Source organism: Bombina bombina, chromosome 3 (genome assembly GCF_027579735.1).
Source record: "Bombina bombina isolate aBomBom1 chromosome 3, aBomBom1.pri, whole genome shotgun sequence".
In the NCBI taxonomy this organism is placed as follows: domain Eukaryota; kingdom Metazoa; phylum Chordata; class Amphibia; order Anura; family Bombinatoridae; genus Bombina; species Bombina bombina.
Genome location: NC_069501.1, coordinates 99,773,683 through 99,795,056, shown reverse-complemented (window position 1 = coordinate 99,795,056; position 21,374 = coordinate 99,773,683). Strand labels below are relative to the sequence as shown.

General features: G+C 40.8%; 1 protein-coding gene across 1 annotated transcript in view; it reads right to left on the bottom strand.

Moving 5' to 3' along the window:
- Window positions 1–20,390, bottom strand: part of VPS26C (VPS26 endosomal protein sorting factor C) — a 246,382-nt gene extending 225,992 nt beyond the window's left edge. The window contains exon 1 of the mRNA XM_053705935.1: window positions 20,232–20,390. Coding sequence (XP_053561910.1) covers window positions 20,232–20,354 — 123 coding nt within the window. The 5' untranslated portion in view covers window positions 20,355–20,390. The remainder of the gene's footprint in view (window positions 1–20,231) is intronic.
- Window positions 20,391–21,374: the final 984 nt, after the last annotated feature.

Sequence of the window (21,374 nt, the reverse complement as noted above, 5' to 3'; positions counted from 1 at the left end):
TTGTATGCTGAACCAGTGGTGCAGGGATTATACAAAGCTATCACAATTAATATCCTTAAATCCCAATGTTCGACTATCTCTGACTTGGCGGTTAGATCACCATCGTATAGTTCTAGGGGCCTCTTTTGTTCATCCAACCTGGACTGTAATCACAACAGATGCAAGACTTTCAAGGTTGGGGAGCTGTCTGGGGATCTCTGACAGCACAAGGGGTTTGGAAATCTCAAGAGGCGAGATAACCAATCAATATTTTGGAACTACGTGCGATTTTCAGGGCTCTTCAGGTTTGGCCTCTGTTGAAGAGAGAACCGTTCATTTCTTTTCAGACAGACAATATCACAACTGTGGCATATATCAATCATCAGGGTGGGACTCACAGTCCCCAAGTTATGAAAGAAGTATCTTGGATACTTGCTTGGGTGGAATCCATCTCCTGTCTAATTTCTGCGGTTCATATCCCAGGTATAGACAATTGGGAAGCGGATTATCTTAGTCATCAGACTTTACATCCGGGGGAGTGGTCACTCCATCCGGATGTGTTTTCTTAGATTGTTCAGATGTGGGGTCTTCCATAAATAGTTCTGATGGCTTCTCTTCTAAACAAGAAACTTCCCAGGTACCTGTCCAGGTCCAGGGATCCTCAGGCGGAAGCAGTGGATGCATTGACAGTACCTTGGTGTTACCAACCTGCTTATATTTTCCCGTCTCTAGTTCTTCTTCCAAGAGTGATCTCCAAAATCATCATGGAACAATTGTTTGTGTTGCTGGTAGCTCCAACATGGCCTCACAGGTTCTGGTATGCAGATCTTGTTCGAATGTCCAGTTGCCAACCTTGGCCACTTCCATTAAGGCTAGACCTATCTCAAGGTCCGTTTTTCCATCATTAAATTTGAAGGTATGGAAATTGAATGCCTAGTGCTTAGTCATAGAGGTTTCTCTGACCCAGTGTTTAATACTATGTTACAGGCTTGTAAATCTGTTTCTAGGAAGATTTATTATTGCGTTTGGAAGACATATTTCATGGTGTTCTTCTCATAAATTCTCTTAGCATTCTTTTAGAATTCCTAGAATTTTACAGTTTCTTCAGGATGGTTTGGATAAGGGTTTGTCTGCAAGTTCCTTGAAGGGATAAATCTCTGCTCTTTCTGTTTTATTTCACAGAAAGATTGCTAAGCTTCTTGATATTCACTGCTTAGTACAGGCTTTGGTCCGTATTAAGTCAGTCATTAAATCAATCTCTCCTCCTTGGAGTCTTAATTTGGTTTTGAAGGCTTTACAGGCTTCTCCGTTTGAGCCTATGCATTCTTTGGTCATTAAATTACTTTCTAGGGGGGCGGAGCTAGCCATCAAGCAGGAGAGACGTGTCCCTGTGGAGCTCTCTCTAAACCAACGGTTTTGAAAATAATTAGGACAACTTTATTACATAAAATTTTGAAGTGCACCTTATTATTACACCCGTTACTATAGTTTCGTTAAGGGGAAGCTGAAAATCAGAAGCTACTTCTCCCATATTGGTGAAATCGCAGACGTGCTTTATACAAGCACCAACATACCATCACAGCGCAGTCACGCTTCAGTAAGAATACTCTGAAGACCCAGCTTGTAATAACCACCTGGCCGCAGAGCGCACACTACCAGTTGCCCAGCTTGACCGCCACTGCTGCCCGGAGGATCGGGGCTCCGCTCCGGCGCAGCAGTCTCACACCGCGCAGACTTCTAGTAAAGCGGAGTCTCCCTGCGCCACCGACAATCAAATCCCTTCTTACCTTGGATCCCTGAGTTGCTTCTGGGAGGTGAGTGATTCCGGATCCGAGCTTGACTTGTGTTTGGCCCCCCGCTGGGTCTTGTAGTGCTTGTGGTCGATCCCAGAGGGTTAGGCTGCGCCGCCTGTGCTTTGGCGCGAACAGTCGCCATTTTGCGGCCTAAGTCTCTGGCGAGTTGCCGGGCCGTCCACAAAGTTACCTGCCCCGGTCCCCTCCAGAGTTTCCCACCGAGTGAGGTAAGAGAGACTGTTTACGCCTCACAGCTGCTTATGTCCTCCCACGCTCTATTGTTACCCTAGGGACTGGGGCAATTCTTAATCAAAACCTAACAGATTGCCGCTAATTTATCCCTGCAAGTGATTCTGGCCCCTAAGCCACCGGCACTATTAGTCTCTTTAACATATCAAGCACTACTCACCTCCTGTACCGAGATTATTCTGCACTTCATGGGTTGTTGGATGCAGGGATCTGGCCTCTCATATACTGGGCAGCCCACGGACACTACACTACCTATTTGAGCAGAGCAAACATCCCTGAAGACTTCCCTGAAACAAGGGATAATACATTAATTGGTCACCTAGCCCTTTTATCCTCCCCCTGCTTGCCCTGTGGATAAACATTAACCGGACTACACCTCACTAACTTGCCTGAAGGGTCCCAGGAACTACCCAGTCTGACTCACACAGGCCCACTTGCAGCCCCACAAGGCCCATAGAGCTAGAATAGACTGTTTGACTTTGAGACTTTAAACAACATAGGGTCTTGTATTATCTCAGACTCATTCTGATCACTCCTGATCTCTTACTGGAAAGCAGACCTCCATCTAGCGTAGTGCACAAAAGAAGCACTCTCTTCTATTACCCCTGAGATTCAGCATATTTTGTTCTATTCTATCACTGTGACCTGACCACAAAGCAAAGTTGTCAAGCATCCATATTTCACTTGGGGTCACTTCTCTTCACTATATAGTATAACAAATGTATGGACATTATAGGTACTGATTTTCAATTTAGCGGCACAGCTGCTGCGTCAGCTCAGGCGTCCCTGTACTTCTTGCACAGGGTGTAGTGTTTTTGATTTAATTTGCCGTTTCTTTTTTTGCAGGTTTACTCTTATGGTGCACACCCCACATAGGGCTAGCACATTATCTCATAACACTGATAACTCAGCTTCACATTACTGCTAACCTAGTCTAACTTCGATACACCACCCTCATTTCTACCATTACTGTGGAGAATACTGATCTGGATGTGGAGTCTGGGCCACGATATCAGGCCGGACCAGATACTATAAGCACTTCTTGCCGCACACTCACACAGTCCAGTCTTTCCAGGTTTGCATCCATATATAATACATTTAAAGATTTCGCTAGCATAACAAAGCACAGATCTGAATAGCCCTTTATTGGCATCTACTGCCCGCATTTTGACATTAAGGCGTACACTTTATAACATTCCAGTGCATAACTAGTACAAGACACTGGCTATATCAGTTCAAGATCACACCTAGGAGTTAGGACTCTAAAGAGCTCATATTAACCTGCAATCTTTTAAGGTGCCGCAATAAATCCCGAGCATCAGACCTGTTACTATATTGGTCTGATATATACATAATTTTCACCACATTACTGGTTTGTCTATCTGTTCCTATTGTCATTGGTTACCACTCCCTCACCTCCCCGCTCCCACTTGGCTTGCCCGAGTTGGTCACTACCACTTCCCCTCTCCCTTCCTTCGGGTCGTATCCTCCTTATCCCCGAGGTGAGGGACCAGGATTAAGTCACTGTATATACGTATCTGTGTCTAAAATGTAAGTGTATTTATTCTTACGGTGCTCAGCCCCGCTCTGCATTTTTTAGAGTGATGTTTTAACATTTCTATGTGATATGACTCTTTAAGCCAATTTTTTATCAGCAGAATAAGTACAACCCTTCGCAAACATATCTGAGCTTCTGGGTCCAGAGTGCCTTGTCTCTATATTATAGCAACAGCATGCCGCACTTGGGTAGGAAGCCTCTTAAGTCTGCTTCAAAATCTAAAAAGACAGTCTATGACCACTTCACACAGCAACCTAAGGCCCCAGACATGGAACCTCAAGGTGATTTGAGTGACCCGGACTCGCAAGATGAAGAGTCCCAGTCTAGTGTCCAATCCGCGTCTGCATCACAACACTACATTACCGAGAAGTCCCTAAAGAAGTTGCTGGCCTCACAAACTAAATTCATCACGCAGGAAATTCAGCGCAGTTCTGCAGAGCTTAAAAAAGAGATCTCGGAGATCAGAGGAAGAGTACATGCCCTAGAAAGGAAACAAGACGACGTGGTGGTGGATCAATCTAATCTATTGGCCTATTCGGAGAGTCTGGCTGACCAAATCTCTCAACTGGAACTTAAGGTGGCGGAGGTAGAGGACAGATCCAGGCGCAATGACATCAGATTCCGTGGTATTCCAGAATCCGTAGCGCCATCCGACCTTCAAGACTTCCTGAGAGAACTGTATCACTCTTTAATTGGCAGCCCAGAGGGTCTGACAGCCACTATGGAGCGGGCACACAGGGCATTGCGCTCTAGAAATGTGGCTCAAGATAAACCACGAGATGTAATAGTGTGCTTCCATAGTTTTCTGTATAAGGACAGGCTGATGCAGGCAGCCTTCAAGAAACCAACTCTGAGCGAGAGATTCCAAGATATTCAGCTCCTACCTGACCTCTCAGCTCACACATTACAGCAGAGGCGACATTACCAATCTGTCACCCTAACTTTGAGGAAGAACAACATCAAGTATAGGTGGGGATTTCCAACTCGCCTTATCACCAAAGATAATCAAAATTTTGTGGCCACAACTCTGAACCAGGGTCTAGCACTTCTCACTAACTGTGGCCTTAGACCTGAACCGCCTCCCCAAAGAGATCCTCCCTACCCTAAACTGCGGGCCTCAGCCCCAGAGTGGACTGTCAATGATCAAAGATCCAAAAGGTTAAAATTGCCCCAGTCCACAGCTGATTCTTAACTTCTGGGACTTGCCCTCTTAAGCCATGAGGTAGGGCGAATGTTACTTCTATTTATAGCCACTTGGTGGCCTTCTGTTTGTTTGATTTGTGGTTTTATGTTTGCAACACCTATTGACTATGTTCCGTTTAAGATTATTCTGTTGATTTTTGTATATTTACCATTTAGCAAATTACTTTATGCTAACTCAATGTTAATTAAGTTTACAGTAACTAATTATAGCAGAGCGGGGCTGCCCTATATGATGAACCTAACTTTGTGTACCTTAGATTAACTTCCTCCTCTGCTCCGCCCCCACATAGAAGTCCACTCTAGGACTCCTCGAGGTGGACTATTTCCACCACACTTTAGAGCGCTTTTCCTAGTGCTCTACTTTCCCCTCCCACCCCTTCCCTACCCCCTTTAACCTTCCCCTTATTTTGTCCTCCCCTTGATCCGCAACACAGTCCAAGTCTCCAGCAAGGGATTCTTCCCTGCACCTCCTCTAATAGTTATGTCCACCATTAGGCTTATGACACACAATGTAAGAGGCCTTAATTCACCCCATAAACGTAGTCTACTACTTAGGACGCTGAAACACCACAATCCAGATGTGGTATTCCTTCAGGAGACCCACTGGCTGGACAGGGAACCTCTTCGGCTCATCTCTAAGTCATATACCCATGTCGAAACCGCTTCTTACACGAAAAAAGTCAGGGGTGTAGCGATACTGTTGCACAAGCGTCTGGCCTTTGAAAGCATTCAAGTCATCAGAGACCCTCAGGACAGATTTACTATCCTTATTTGTAAAATAAACCACGTCGCATATACCCTAGTACCCGTCTATCTCCTGAATACCAAGCAACCACGATACCTCAAACACATTCTCCATGCTCTTTCCCAAGTCCGACAGGGGAGAGTCCTCATAGCGGGTGACTTCAACATGGTCTGGGACCACTTTGTAGACAGAAGATCTAAATCTCTTGACTTAACGCCCACCCCAGCAAAACAACTATCACACAGTTTTAGACAAATGATGTCGGCCTTTGGACTTTATGACATATGGAGAGCCCTACACCCTAAAGACCACGACTACACCCACTTCTCGCACCCCCATAAGCTATACTCAAGGCTTGACTACATCTTCTCCACAGCTGACTCCCTAGACTTAGTTCAGAACACCAAAATCTCCCTTTGTGCCTGGTCTGATCACGACCTAGTACAGGCCGATATAATCTCCTCAAACACTACTCACATTAGACCAAAATGGAGATTGCCCCACCAGATTTTAGAGGACATACCCTTTAGAGAGGATCTACGTAGGGATATCGCCCAATTTGGTCAAACTAATGACAACCTCACGGTCAGGGACGACACATTGTGGGGCGCGGCTAAAGCTACAATCAGAGGCCTCCTTATCACTAAACAAGCGCATCTCAGAAAACAGGCAGTCTTACCCTCTCGCAAGCCCACATTAAGTTGCGACAACTAGAGGCATGCAACAGAAGTGCAGTCACAGCAGAGACCACATCTAAAATTATCGAGATTAAAGATCACATTTCTAGGATTGAATTACGCAGAACCCAAATTAACCTCACTAAGCTTAAGCACTTATTTTACTATAAAGGCAATAAAGCTGATACCCTATTGGCAAACAAGATTAGGAACAGACTAGGGGCCTCTAGAATTCATTCCATACGTTCAGCAGGTTCTCTCCTCCAGATCCCGTCCCAGATAGGTGAGGCGTTTGCCGATTACTATGCTAAGCTTTATAACATAGCTACTACCGAGCCTCATAGATCTTCCCCTCAGGAAGTTCTGGAAACTTACCTCAAGACAATGTCGCTCCCTATACTCGCCTCTGAGCAAAGAGATGCTCTGAGCTCTCCCTTCTCTCTGCAAGAGGTCTTGAGAGTTATTAGGAACGCAAAGTCCTTTAAGTCCCCGGGTCCCAACGGCTACCCGGCGCATATCTACAAGACTTATGCTCAGGAACCTGCCCCGTTGCTTCTGAAATTTTATAATCTAGCTAGAGAGGAGGGCCACTTTAAGAGTGAATTCCTAGAAGCCAGTATTGTCACCATCCTGAAACCGGACAAAGATCCATCGCTTTGCACGAGTTACAGACCCATCTCTTTGATAAATACGGACATCAAGTTTTATTCAAAGATACTCGCCAATCGTCTGGCTAAGTTACTTCCTTCTCTTATCGACTCGGACCAGGTGGGATTTGTCCCCCTTCGAGAAGGTCCAGATATCACGAGACGCCTCCTCAACATACTCACCTCTGCTTCGCGTCTCCGTAGGCCACTGGCTGTAATGAGTCCAGTGTACAGTTACCAGAAATGGTTTGAATGTAGCTCTTTTGTCTAACAATTTCTGCAAACACAGACTCTGTTTGGACAGAAAAAGTAACAGTGAGCAATTAATTGCCAGTAGGAGTGGATAAAAGGTAACACAAATCACCTCTAAACAGAAGTAAAATGAACAAAGTTCTTGTATGTGTATTCACTATACAAAATGTCACAGATGTACTCCAGATAATAAAGAGGATTCCTTCACACACATTCACCCAATAAAATATTTACAGTCTCAAACACACAGTCTGTCTCAGGTTGATAGTAAACATATGAACAGCTGAGACTGAACTCAGGAACGTAACTTACTCAGAGCTGAGGAATAACAGGTAGTCAAGATTTAACTTAGAACAATAGTAGCTGAGTAAGAGGACAATTCCTAGTAAGCAGCAAATAGAAAGTAAGTTACAGGAGCGGTTTACCTGAGAGGATTCACGGAGGAACACCGGTGCTGTATTGAGGGCTTGCGGTGAATGTGTGACTCACTTCCGGTTAGCAGAACTGGAGTCGGAGAGCAGCTGCGGTATCGCGGTCAGTGAAGGAAACTGACAGGCGCTGCAGAGGGAGAGCTGCAATGGATTTTCCAGTAGCGGTTATGCACAGGTAAATGGGACATATAGAAAAACACTCTGGAAGGAAAGTAGCTCCATGAAGTCAAACTGAAGTTAGTTGATGAAGATCCCTTGAGGTTTCAAGGTATTGGTAATGGACTTGAAGTTTGGCAAAAGGGATACAAACGTAAGGCTGCTTGTATTCTCAATAATCAGGCAAGGTATGGAAATAGGAGACTCCCTTTTAAAGGAGAGAAGTGCATGCAGGGAGATACCTTAAAGGTATATCACACTGGCGGTCATCTCTCTAGACGCTGAGAAGGCGTTCGATCGGGTTAGGTGGTGCTATCTCTGGGCAGTCCTTAAGAGATTCCATTTTCCCCCTGATTTCATAACGGCCATTCAAGCCCTATACTCCACTCCTACTGCTTCTGTGTGCGGTTTGGGTTTTCGCTCTTCTCTCTTCTCTATCACAAATGGCACCAGACAGGGGTGCCCCCTCTCGCCACTCTTGTTTGCCCTCTCCATAGAACCATTGGCTGAACAGAACAGAACTGTCCCCCAAATAAAGGGAGTCACCTTGTCGGGTACTGTGCATAAAATTGCACTTTTCGCTGACGATGTAACTTTGTTCCTTTCACACCCTGATCGAGCGATACCTAGGCTCCTAGATATACTCACCACCTTCGGGGCCCACTCCCACTATAAGTTGAATTTATCTAAAACACAAAATGTATACGCAGGGGTTTACAAAGGCACAATTAGTTTCTCTTACTGAGTCTCATAAATTTGACTGGACTGAACACTCTGTCCTACACTTGGGTGTCAGGATCTCTGGTAGCTTTTCCCAAATAATAAAAGACAACTATCTCCCTCTCTTAACTTCCCTCCACTCTTTGCGGAAGGACTGGAATCTTCAGCATGTCTCCTGGTTAGGTAGGATCACGGCGTTGAAAATGTCTTTCCTCCCTAAGCTGACGTACCTATTCCGCTGCCTGCCTATTAAGATACCGAGGCACTTGCTCCTTCAATTCCAAAGTGGGTTCACCAAATTTATCTGGCTAGATAAACCCCCTAGAGTCACGCATAGAGTACTTCAACTTCCCAAATCTTTGGGAGGTATAGCTTCACCTTCGGTGATGCGGTATTACGAGGGTGCTATGCTTACCCATGTGTCTCAATGGGGGGTGAAGTCTTCGGAAGCCAAATGGAAATCTATTGAACAGGCTTTGCTGCCTTTCCAAATTGCCTTAAGGGACCTAATTTGGACCCCGCCACATTGCCATAGGGAGCTTGCCCTAACCAACCCTGTGGTATGCGAATGCCTCAGCTTCTGAGACAGAATACGGCATCATCCCCATGTGGCCCCGCATCCTTCCCCAGTCGCTTCCATAGCAGGCCTCTTATCGGGGCTCCAGGACTCTCACCCCAACAAGTGGATCCAATTGGGAATCAACAATATAGCAGACCTCTGGTCCACGTCCCCTCGGGACTCTTTTAAACAATTAACGCAGATAGGGGCCGAGGCCCAGGTCCCACCGTACCTATCTTTTGAATATCAGAGGATTAAGAGTTTTTTAAGCAGTTGGGGGTTTAGGCCCACCCTGGATAGGCCTTAAACTCTCTGGGAGTCCATCTGGACAAGAGGTCATAGGTTATGCAGGCCTCTCTCAGTCCACTATATGTTACTAGGGGGATCTCAAGACCAGGAGACCCCTTCCCATCTTTCCCGATGGGAGACGCTGACGGGTAGACACGCTTCCCTGAAGGAGTGGGAACGAGCTTTTACCCTGACCCAGAAAGCCATACACTGCACTACGTTATACGAAACTTATTTCAAACTCCTTACTCATTGGCACTACGTACCCACTAGGTTAGCGAAAATATTTCCAGATGTGTCCCCCAAATGCTGGAGGAACTGTGGTCTCAGGGGTAACGCACTACATATATGGTGGGAGTGTCCCGTGATCCAGCCTCTATGGTTAAAAGGCTTCTCGGTTCTACAGGGCATGGGTATTGGGCTTCCCAGGCTAGCTGACACTGCCCTCCTCCACTTAAATCTACACTCACTACCTAAAAACCACGCGTATATCAGTATTTACTTATTCATGACTATAAAGTATTCTGTTGCATGCTCCTGGAAGAAGGAACGAGCCCCAAGCTGGGCGATGATCTGTAATAACATGGCATACATTTATACAATGGAAAGAGATATTTTCCACAAATTAAATAAATCTGACCTGTTTGAAATGATTTGGGCTGACTGGAAGGAGTCTCAAAATACAGACTGGAGGCCCAACGCAACTGCCCAAGATACATAACCCCACGCACATACTCCCCCTTACGACAGTAGCCTATCTCACATAAACATATTCTTCTCTGGATGGCCCTGATCCCTCTTCTCCATACCCTCTTTTATACCACTTCCCCCTCCCCTCCTACCATACCTTCGCCCCCACCCTCCTCTCTTTCTCTCTAGAAAACCTGTTGCATGATCAGCCATTAAAACCCCCTCCCCCCCGATCTCAGACTTGTCAGCCATGAATCAAGGCTCGACATGTCATATTTGTCCACAGTACTTTGTAAGTGTTATAAGTGTTAACATTTTGTTTCTATTCATAAGACGCAGGCCCACGCTTGTCACTTTTGTGAACTTTATATTGCCGGACTGGAGCTGCGTCTCCTTGGTTTTTTTGTGTATTTCTTGTATTACTACCAATAAAAATTTATTAAACCAAAAAAAAAAAAAAAAAAAATTACTTTCTAGGAAAGTGTTGTTCCTTTTGGCCATCTCTTCTGCTAGAAGAGTTTCTGAATTATCTGCTCTTTCTTGTGAATCTCCATTTCTGATTTTTCATCAGGATAAGGCGGTTTTGCGGACTTCATTTAAATTCTTACCTAAGGTTGTGAATTCTAACAACATTAATAGAGAAATTGTTGTCCCTTCTTTGTGTCCTAATCCTAAGAATTCTTTGGAGAGATCCTTACATTCTTTGGATGTGGTAAGAGCTTTGAAATATTATGTTGAAGCTACTAAAGATTTCAGGAAGACTTCTATTTGTTATCTTTTCTGGTTCTAAGAAAGGTCAGAAGGCTTCTGCCGTTTCCTTGGCATCTTGGTTAAAGCTGTTGATTCATCAGGCTTATTTGGAGTCGGGTCAAGCCCCGCCTCACAGAGTTACAGCTCATTCTACTAGATCAGTCTCTACTTCGTGGGCTTTTAAGAATGATCAGATTTGCAAAATAGCAACTTGGTTTTCTATGCATACATTTACTAAATTCTACCGTTTTTATGTATTTTCTTCTCAGGAAGCAGTTTTTGTTAGAAAAAGGTCATCAGGCAGTTGTTTCAGTTTGATTCTTCTGCTTATGTTTTAAGTTTTTTTCTTTCATTTATGAGAAAAAAATTATTTTTTTGGTTTTGGATTTAATTTTTTCAGCGGAAAATGGCTGTTTTTATTTTATCCCTCCCTCTCTAGTGACTCTTGTGTGGAGTTCCACATCTTGGGTATTGCTATCCCATACGTCACTAGCTCATGGACTCTTGCCAATTACATGAAAGAAAACATAATTTATGTAAGAACTTACCTGATAAATTCATTTCTTTCATATTGGCAAGAGTCCATGAGGCCCACACTTTTTTATGGTGGTTATGATTTTTTCTGTATAAAGCACAATTATTTCCAAATTCCTTTGTTGATGCTTTTTACTCCTTTATTTATCACCCCACTACTTGGCTATTCGGTAAACTGAATTGTGGGTGTGGTGAGGGGTGTATTTATAGGCACTTTGAGGTTTGGGAAACTTTGCCCCTCCTGGTAGGATTGTATATCCTATACGTCACTAGCTCATGGACTCTTGCCAATATGAGAGAAATTAATTTATCAGGTAAGTTCTTACATAAATTATGATTATATATATACATATATATATATACATATATATATATATATATATATATATATATATACACACACACACACACACACATATATTTAAAAAAAAAAGTTTGTTTTTATAGGTTACATTTAATTCGCCCTCTATTTACAGTAGACTTTGATTGAGGTAACATGCTGGATTATTCTCATTTCCAAAAATGCAGACTGAGATAACCGATGTGATGGCAGATTCTTCTCTACCTAAGTGAAAACATCTTCATTACCTCTGTATGAGTAGAAAACAAAAATCTGTGTGTTGATAGTCAATGGATATTACAGATCACGCTCTGCATTAGTGCTTGACAAATTTAGTAGACAGCGAGAATACAGAAACTAACAACACACTTTTCTAGAAGTTAGACATGGCTGTCTGTATATAGAATATTATAGATATATGTAGAATTTAGAGAAGCTAAAAAAGCTTCATGTAGAATTCTAGGAGCCATTGCACCCTAATGTTTAGATTTATCAAGCCCTGTATTACACAGTTTTTGTCTTTAAAAGTGTCTTAGTTCCAGGATGACTGAAATATGTCCTGAAGTATTTACGAAAGTTCTAATTCTTGCATTTCCTGGGTATTTTGCTATGCGTTGATCTGCACCCAGGCATGCAGATCATGTTTTACTGTATTAGTGAGAGTCCTCGACTGAAATTGCTGGTTTCTTTCTTCAAACAGACAATGTGATTAATCTGAGTATCCTGACTTCCTTCCATATATCCCAATAATTTAAAAAACATTTTAATGAAAACATTACATACACCTAATTGTATTTTATTTATTTTAATGACTGACCCTATGCATTTAACCCTGTAAACAGGGTCAAACAGTCAGTGAACAAATCAAGAGAAGCAGTTGCATGACCCACCAATAATGAGGTGAGACTTTACCTATGTGTTTATGATAGTGTAACAATGAAATTTGGGCATTCTTCAGCTGTCATAGGCTACAAAATGACAACTTGTGAGTCTACCTGTATCACTACACTAACTGTTAGAGTAAGATGATACAGGTAGACTCACAGGTTGTCATTTCAAATAGTCACCCATACCGTGTCATCATTCTACTAAAGAAATATAGTACTGAAATATTTACTAGGGCACAATTTGGGGATTCATCATTAGTTTGCAAAACAAATGCCAAATATGACTGCAGGCAGCAGAAATAATTTCCTTGACAGATATATCAGTGTGAAAGAGTAATACAGACATCTGTGCAAATCCAAAAATAGCCGACATGCATGGCTTTGCTATTGCTTTTTGGTAATTAGAAGGCAATTTAATTGCAGTTGTACACCAGACTTCTAATATTAATATTGTTAATGTTAGCTGTAGGGATTACCCTTATACTTGACATCTCCCACCCCCTGATCCCTCCTAAACATCTCTCTTCCCTCCCTCACCCTCACTGGTCACCACCATCTCAGGTACTGCCAGTAGGCATTTTTATTTTTATTGTAGTGATCCCTCTTCAATCCTCTCACCTTCCTGATCCCTCCCAAACTGTTCTCTAACCCTCCCCGCTCTCACTAGAAGACGCCATCTTAGCTACTGGCAGCTGTCTGCCAGTACCCAGTTTATAAAAATGAATTCTTTATAAAATTGTATTTATTAATTAAAAATCATTGTGTGTAGTGTAGTGATCCGCCACCAAGCGATCCTCATTTGGGACCACCCTGTCAAAACCCTTTACCGTAGCATAGGGAACCCCATTCCTCCCCCTGCTTCACCAAAAAAAATTTCCTCTAGAATAGGGAACCCTCCCTCAGTTCTTCCGTACCACATTTAAAACTGAATTTATAAAGATTTACAAATCTATATGAAATCACTAAAGAGCATGTGTCTCATATCCCATGTTTAAATACATTAAACATAACTTATTGAAATACACTTTTCTTATTTATTTTGCTCACCTTTCCTGTAATTTAAGCTTGAACATTAAAGGGACAGTCAAGTTAAAAATTAAACTTTCATGATTCAGATAGAGCACACAGTTTTAAACAACTTTCCAATTCACTTGCATTTTCTAAATGTGCACAATCTTTTTATACGCACATTTTTGAGGCAACAGCTCCTACTGAGCATGTGCAAGATTCACAGGATATACGTATACGCATTTTGTGATTGGCTGATGGCTGTCACATGAAACATTAGAATGGAAATTTTAACTATAATTGACATTTGTCAGCAAAAAAAATCTACTACTCGTTTGCGATTCAAACTAAGTGATATTGCATTGTCTATTTATTCTACATGTATTGATTATGCAATGCTACTGTGTTTAGTGGTGCTTTAAGCTTTCCAATTCTGAGAACTAGAAGTGGACATGAGATGAACAAACCTAACCTTGTCACATATCTATTGCCATTTGGGCTTTGGCAGAGAATATCAGATAAGAACTATAAAATAAACTATATTTAGCAAAATAACTGTGGCTACCTGTGTGTGTACACCAAAAGTCCAGATTGGCTTCTGCAGCTAAGGCAAATGGTGGGCTGGAGTTTGGCTATTTAAGGTCTTAATGGGCTCGATTTACCAAAGCCCTACGGCTGCAAGTTCTCACAAGAACTTGCTCGCCGTAATTTATCAAGCAGCGGTAACCAGACCGCCGCTTCCTTAACCTCTTCGCCACCTCTAAGGTGGCGAAATTCAATCTCTGCGGTCGAGTCCGACCAAGGAGATTGACAGCTCCTGCCAGCGCGTGATTGGCTGTGCGCGGGCAGGGGACGGGATTGCGCTTGTGTGCAATGGTGATTACCTGTGGGTAATTTCGCCCCACCACAGGCGAGCTGAGACGTACAGGGGCGCATATACGTGCCCCTGTACGCCTCAGCTTTGATAAATCTAGCCCAATCTATTCACACTTGCCTAATATTGCATGACTGTGGAAAGATCTTGGAATTACAAGTGTTTACTGTCCCATTAATTGTGGCCAGTTAGGGCTAGCTGTATATTAGTTTGTCCACTGTTATCACCAATCACTCTCTAGTATTGAGACAATTTGCAGATTATTTTTTTAATTTTTTTACAGAAGTGAGATATTTTATCGCAAAAGGAAATGTTTTACTACACATAATTAGATATTTCATATTTACAGTCATAACCTTTAATTAAAGTGATGGCAAATCTAAAAATAAAAGTGGAGTTTAAAGGGACAGTCTAGTCAAAATTAAACTTTAATGATTCGGATAGGGCATGCAATTTTAAACAACTTTCCAATTTACTTCTATTATCTAATTTGCTCAATTCTTCAGATATCCTTTGTTGAAGAAATAGCAATGTACATGTGTGAGCCAATCACACAAGGCCTTTATGTGCAGCAACCAATCAGCAGCCACTGAGCATATCTAGATATGCTTTTCCGCAAGTGATATCAAGAGAATGAAGCAAATTAGATAATAGAAGTAAATTAGAAAGTTGTTTAAAATGACATGCTCTTTCTAAATCACAAAAGAAAAAAATTGGGTTTCATGTCCCTTTAAGTAATTAGTTATTAAAAAAAATGGTGCTAAACTCACCCTGACTGTGCCGCTGCACATCACTAAACTCATCGAATCTGGCCACCCACAGTACAGTGTTTTTCTACCAATGAGGTGACGCTTGCACCTCTAAACCAATAGCCGTGCCTGCATACAGAACACTGTCAGCTGACACACACAGCTATTGATTTGCAAACATCACCTCACTGAAGGAGAACGCTGTGCCGTGGGCAGCCGGAGCCGCTGATTTTAGTGATGTTCAGAAGATCAGTCAGGGTGAGTTTAGCACCCTTTTTTATTTTTATAACTGATCACTTAAAGGGACACTAACCCCAATTTTTTTCTTTTGTGATGCAGATAGAGCATGCAATTTTAAGCAACTTTCTAATTTACTCCTGTTATTTTTTCTTCATTCTCTTGCTATATTTATTTGAAAAGCAGGAATCTAAGCTTAGGAGCTAGCCCATTATTGGTTCAGAACTCTGGAAAGCGCTTGGTTGCTACAATTAGTCACCAATAAGCTACCCAGGTACTGAACCAAAAAAGGACCGGCTTGTAAGCTTACAGTCTTGCTTTTTAAATAAAGATAGCAAGAAAACAAAGAAAATTATAAGAAAGTTGCTTAAAATTGCATACTCTGAGTCATGAATAATTCAAAAAAGAAAAAAAAATTGGGTTTAGTATCCCTTTAAACTCCACTTTATTTTTAGTGATAAGAAATCCTAGTGTTTGTTAAACGCTCTGATTTATTACCATCATTTTAATTAATTTAATTATAGAGTAGTAGTTTTACATACTAAAATGTATTAAAACAATACATATTGATTAAAGGGACAGCAAAGCCAAAATTAAACTTTCAAGGGAAATTCTGGTCAAAATTTAAATATACATAGATGAATTACATATTTGAATAGAAACATATTTGCAACATACAAATATGCTTCTATTAAGAGTTATCACTGCTTTTAGTGCTAACATTTTTCTCTGAACGTGCATGTGAAGCATAGCTAGATATTCTCAGGCTCTGTGAGCAAGTGTCGTGTTTAAAATGCTGAAAAGGGGAATAGGGTAAGTGCGCTAAAAAAGCTAAAGGTATCAGAACAAAATTTAGTTTCCTTGATGATCGTTATTATTACATTAATATTTTGAACAGTGGTGAAAAAGTTATCAAATGTGATCTCCTAAATATATCTTAAAATTATAAATAAAAATTAATTACTAAGACAAATATTGATAGAAGGTGTTGTTCTTTAGATTTTATGTGCTAAAATTAGGAGTGGATTTAAACTTCTCTAAGTGATATCATAAAAAAGTAACTATTAATTTAATGTAATAATAACGATCATCAAGGAAACTAAATTTTGTTCTGATACCTTTAGCTTTTTTAGCGCACTTACCCTATTCCCCTTTTCACTTAAATAACACTGAGAAGAACGAAGGATCTTCTCATTCTGTAAGTGTGTGGTATGTCCTTTGTACCAGCGCTCTACTGTCACCCCACAGATCACATGTTTAAAATGCTGGTGCATGGAAAATATTTAAAGGGACAGTCTACACGCGTCTGCAAGCACCTTGTTTGGGATCGTTATGCTGCCGGCACCACACTCCGGTCCTGTGCCACCTCATGCAGGGCAAAAGTGATTACAGTATTCTTGGGGAAATTTCTTTATTCGGCAGCCCTAATATGGCCGCCAAAATCCCCCTCCCTCTTTATTGTGTGTTTGTTTGAAATGGCACCCAGCAGTGTGCGTGAATAGACTGAATATTATTAATACACTAGGGCAGACACATTGCGCATGCACAAAACTACAGCGCACGTCATGAATTTTACAAGTGAGAGCCTGATTATTGGATGCTGCTTCACAAAAGACACGCCCACAGATTCTCTGGGAGGAGTTTGCTGCCATCCTATAAAGGCCACATTTGGAAAGTATTTTTTAAAATACTTTGTTTCTTTTTCCCTGAATGAGGTGGCACAGGACGGAGTGGGGTGCCCGCAGCACAACGATCCCAAACAAGGTGCTTGTAAACGCGTGTAGACTGTCCCTTTAGATACACTTTCGAAAAACAGCTATAGCTATTACATGATACATTTTTGCAAATCCCTGTATATTGCAAAAATGCTTCTATTTAACCTGAAATGCGCCCTTCCGTGATTCAGATACAGCATGACATTTTTAACAAGTTTCCAGTTTATTTCTAATATGTAATTTGCTTTGTTCTCTTGGTATTCTTTGTTGATGAGCATACCTAGGTAGGCTTGAGACCAGCAATGCACTACTGTGAGCTAGCTGCTGATTATTGGCTGCACATATACGATTCTTGTCATTGGTTCGCCTAATGTGTTTATCTAGATTTCAGTAGTACATTGCTGCTCCTTAGAAAAAGGATCCTTACATATAAAAAATAAATATACACACACGAACACACATCAAAAATAAATACTTAAATAAGCATATTAACTGACTTCTAACAATATATATATATATACCGGGTTCCTAAATTTCATATCAATCTGCTGTCAACGTCTGTTCTATACATATTTGTGTACAACCAATACCTATGTAGTTATTGTTCATTGGCTGATCAGAACAACTTCTACAAAATACTGGTTTAGTCAGCTCAGAAACATCAATAAAAAAAGAACTCCAATACATTTCGAAACACTCTTTTTCATGGAATATAGGAAACTTTGACTACAACGTCCATTAACAGCTCTAATAAGAGAATTAAAGGGACAGTCAAGTCCAAAATAAACTTTCATGATTCAAAAAGGGCATGTATTTTTAAACAACTTTCCAATTTACTTTTATCACCAATTTTGCTTTGTTCTCTTGGTATTCTTAGTTGAAAGCTAAACCAAGAAGGTTCATAAGCTAATTTCTTAGTCCTTGAAGGCCGCCTCTAATCTGAATGCATTTTGAAAGTTTTTCACCACTAGAGGGCATTAGTTCATGTGTTTCATATAGATAACATTGAGCTCACGCACGTGAAGTTACCTAGGATGAGCACTGATTGGCTAAAATGCAAGTCTGTCAAAAGAACTGAAATAAGGGGGCAGTTTGCAGAGGCTTAGATACAAGGTAATTACAGAGGTAAAAAGTATATTAACATAACTGTGTTGGTTATGCAAAACTGGGGAATAGGTAATAAAGGGGTTATCTATCTTTTAAAAAAACAAAAATGCTGGTGTTGACTGTCCCTTTAAGTTGCCTTGTGTACATATTATTCAATAACTACATAATTTATACTGGATATTAAAGTGAAAGGCCAAATATATCTGTGCAAAACGAAGCAATTTGCCATTGCAGTATCCAGCTCAGTATTGTGAGAGCAGAATAGGGTTCAATAGGCAACAGCTAACCAGGTCCTGATAATGATGGCACTAGAGGGAGCACTTTTGTTCAGATTCTGAAGAATGCATGAGATGGCTAAACATATGTGTGTGTGTTTTTTCCACTATAAAGCAACATTACTACAAATAGCAATGTTTACAAATGCATGAAAAAGTCTATGGGTTAAAAAATGTATCATATTCCTTGGAAACAAATTGCAACCTTTTTTTTTTATATTCCTAAATATGTAGATCACAATGAATTCATATACACATACTAGATATTTTAGAAATTATTGTAGTTGATGATATGTAAATGTAATATTTTTATTATTTTTTCATATGAATACAAAACAAGTCACTACACTGGATACAAGCCACAATCCCAGAGATCCTAGTCTCAGCTAATACTAGCACATTTCTTATGTCTGCTGTTTAGATCATAGCAAAAATGTATGACATACAGAAAGGCGGGATATCTCCACCCAATGATATGATCCATCAATAAAGTCCCCTGAGAAAATAAAGACCTTCAAGAGCAGAAAACAAACAGCAGCTAGCAAGTCAGCAAGTGTCTTTAGATATTGTTTCTCTAGACTCAAGTGAGATGCATTGCAATTCAACAAAACAGAGACAGAAAGAAGGAAGAGATAAAAATAGGACAAGTAAAATATAGATTGAGTCATAAATAGAATATAGAGTAGTGTGTAAGAAGAAATTTAGAAGCTAAGGCTGTCTGCAAGCAAACCTCCAAAATTAGCGCCAGAACTCACTCCCAGATATTAACGGGGTCTAAAGTTTAATTCCACCCTATGTCCTTCATCTCCCAAGTAGCTTTTTTTTGTCCCTTAAATACCCATCCTCAGCATCTCAAACTAGCTCTATTTATTCTCCATGCGCTGTCTATCCTACCTTGTTATCCAAACTTCCCATATAGCTATAAATTCACCTCACTTATCCAGAAGGTGTAGTAGTTTTATATTTTGTGGAACTTACTCTGTAAAGTACAGAAATCTTCCTTCATAGTTAACACCTTTAAAGGGATAGTCTTGTCAAAATGAAACGTTCATAAGTCAGATAGAGCATGTCATTTTAAGCAACTTTCTAATTTACTCCTATTATCAATTTTTCTTCCTTCTCTTACAAGAATGTACGCTTAGGAGCCAGCCCATTTTTTGTTCTGCACCTGGGTAGCGCTTGCTGATTGGTGCCTGGCACCTAAGCTTACATTTTTTGTTCTGCACCTGGGTAGCGCTTGCTGATTGGTGCCTGGCACCTAAGCTTACATTCTTACTTTTTCAAATAAAGATACTAAAAGAACAAATAAAAATTAATAACAGGAGTAAATTTAAAAAAATTAATAACAGGAGTAAATGAAAAACGTTGCTTAAATTGACATGTTCTATCTGAATCATTTTGACTAGACTATCCCTTTAAATGTTCTTACAGTTTTGTTTTTAACGGATGTATGCTTTATTTACATCACACAGTTTACTGAAACTTCATTTCTGGATTAAAACTTGTCCTTAACAAATACCTATAATGTGCAATCAAACCTTTACTGCCTTTATTCCTGCAAAATAAAACAATAAAAATGTATGTTCTGCCATATACATATATAGAAATTGCTTATATTCTATGGAAGGTAAAGTTACAATTTGTGAGTGTGACAGAATACATTGTTGATGTAAAGGAATAGTTTACAGATTATGAATTAAGGGGGAAAAGAACACTATGGATTTGCCCATCACTGACTTTACAGAGATTCTGAGCTGTCAGCACAGTATTACTGATTAGTACTCGGTGTCAGTACACTGGGGCCTTACCACCTCCCTGTAGACTTTATTCGCACGTTTAATTTTGATATCCAGCGCAGTCCCCATGTTATCCTGGATCACAGAATGACTCCGCCCCAGATACAGAGAAATCACATGACCTACTGAAGCCATTACATCTAAATCACATGATTGGGCATCAACAAGCTTTATTGGCTATGGGAAGCCATTAAACCGTACACTACATAAAAATCGCGAGAATTAGATTTACACTTTTGGCATTGGTTAACTTGATTACCATAGTAACAGTAGATGAGAAACGTCAAATTGTTATGACCATATAAAATCTATAGAAACGTGTATTGTGGTAATAAGACACTTCAGAAGAATTCTGTGACTATGACTAACCACTTTGCAGACCTGAAAGAGATTCAGCGCTTTTTCACTAGCAACCATTGAGTATAAGAATATACTTCTCCCCTGTAAATATATAATACAAATGATACAAGATAACGAGTGACGCAGTTATGTACAGAGGTTCTTTATGTAGTGGGCTTCATATGCCTGCAGGGAAAACAGCGCATCGTCATTCCACAGAGGATGCCGCGGACCTGCTGAGATTAGTGAGGATGTTCACATACGTCACGCATGATGCACATTCAGTGCTGAGAGAACCCCCAGCGGCGCCTTAGTCATAGCCACTGAACACACGTACTGCTATTGGTCAAAGCAGCAACCAGGGCTTCAAACGCTATTGGTTCAGGATGGCTGATGGCTAACGCTATTGGTCGAGCTATTTTTTCCTGTCAGTTGTGGTGCGCGGTAAAGACAGTTTAACCCTCTTCGTCCTGGAACAATTTACATTTTTTTTTCTCATAAACTATAGGGTTGAATAGTTACAAGTTCTACTGAGATACAAACATCCTGGAAACAGGAACGTTGTTGAATAATTTTACATATATAGAGATATTAGAAGCTCTGCCTCTTTCCTAAGAACATGATGCTGAACATAAGTATGTAGCATATTAAAAGCAGATATTCAGCTGCTATGTTGTATTTGTCGAAAGGTCACAAAACAAACTATCTTTGTACCTTATTGTTAGAAATGGCTGAAGGGGGAGGGGGGGAATGTTCAGTGCAATAATAAAAAGTCCCACGTTTGTAACGTTAGATGGTCCAGTGGTTTCAAGGCTC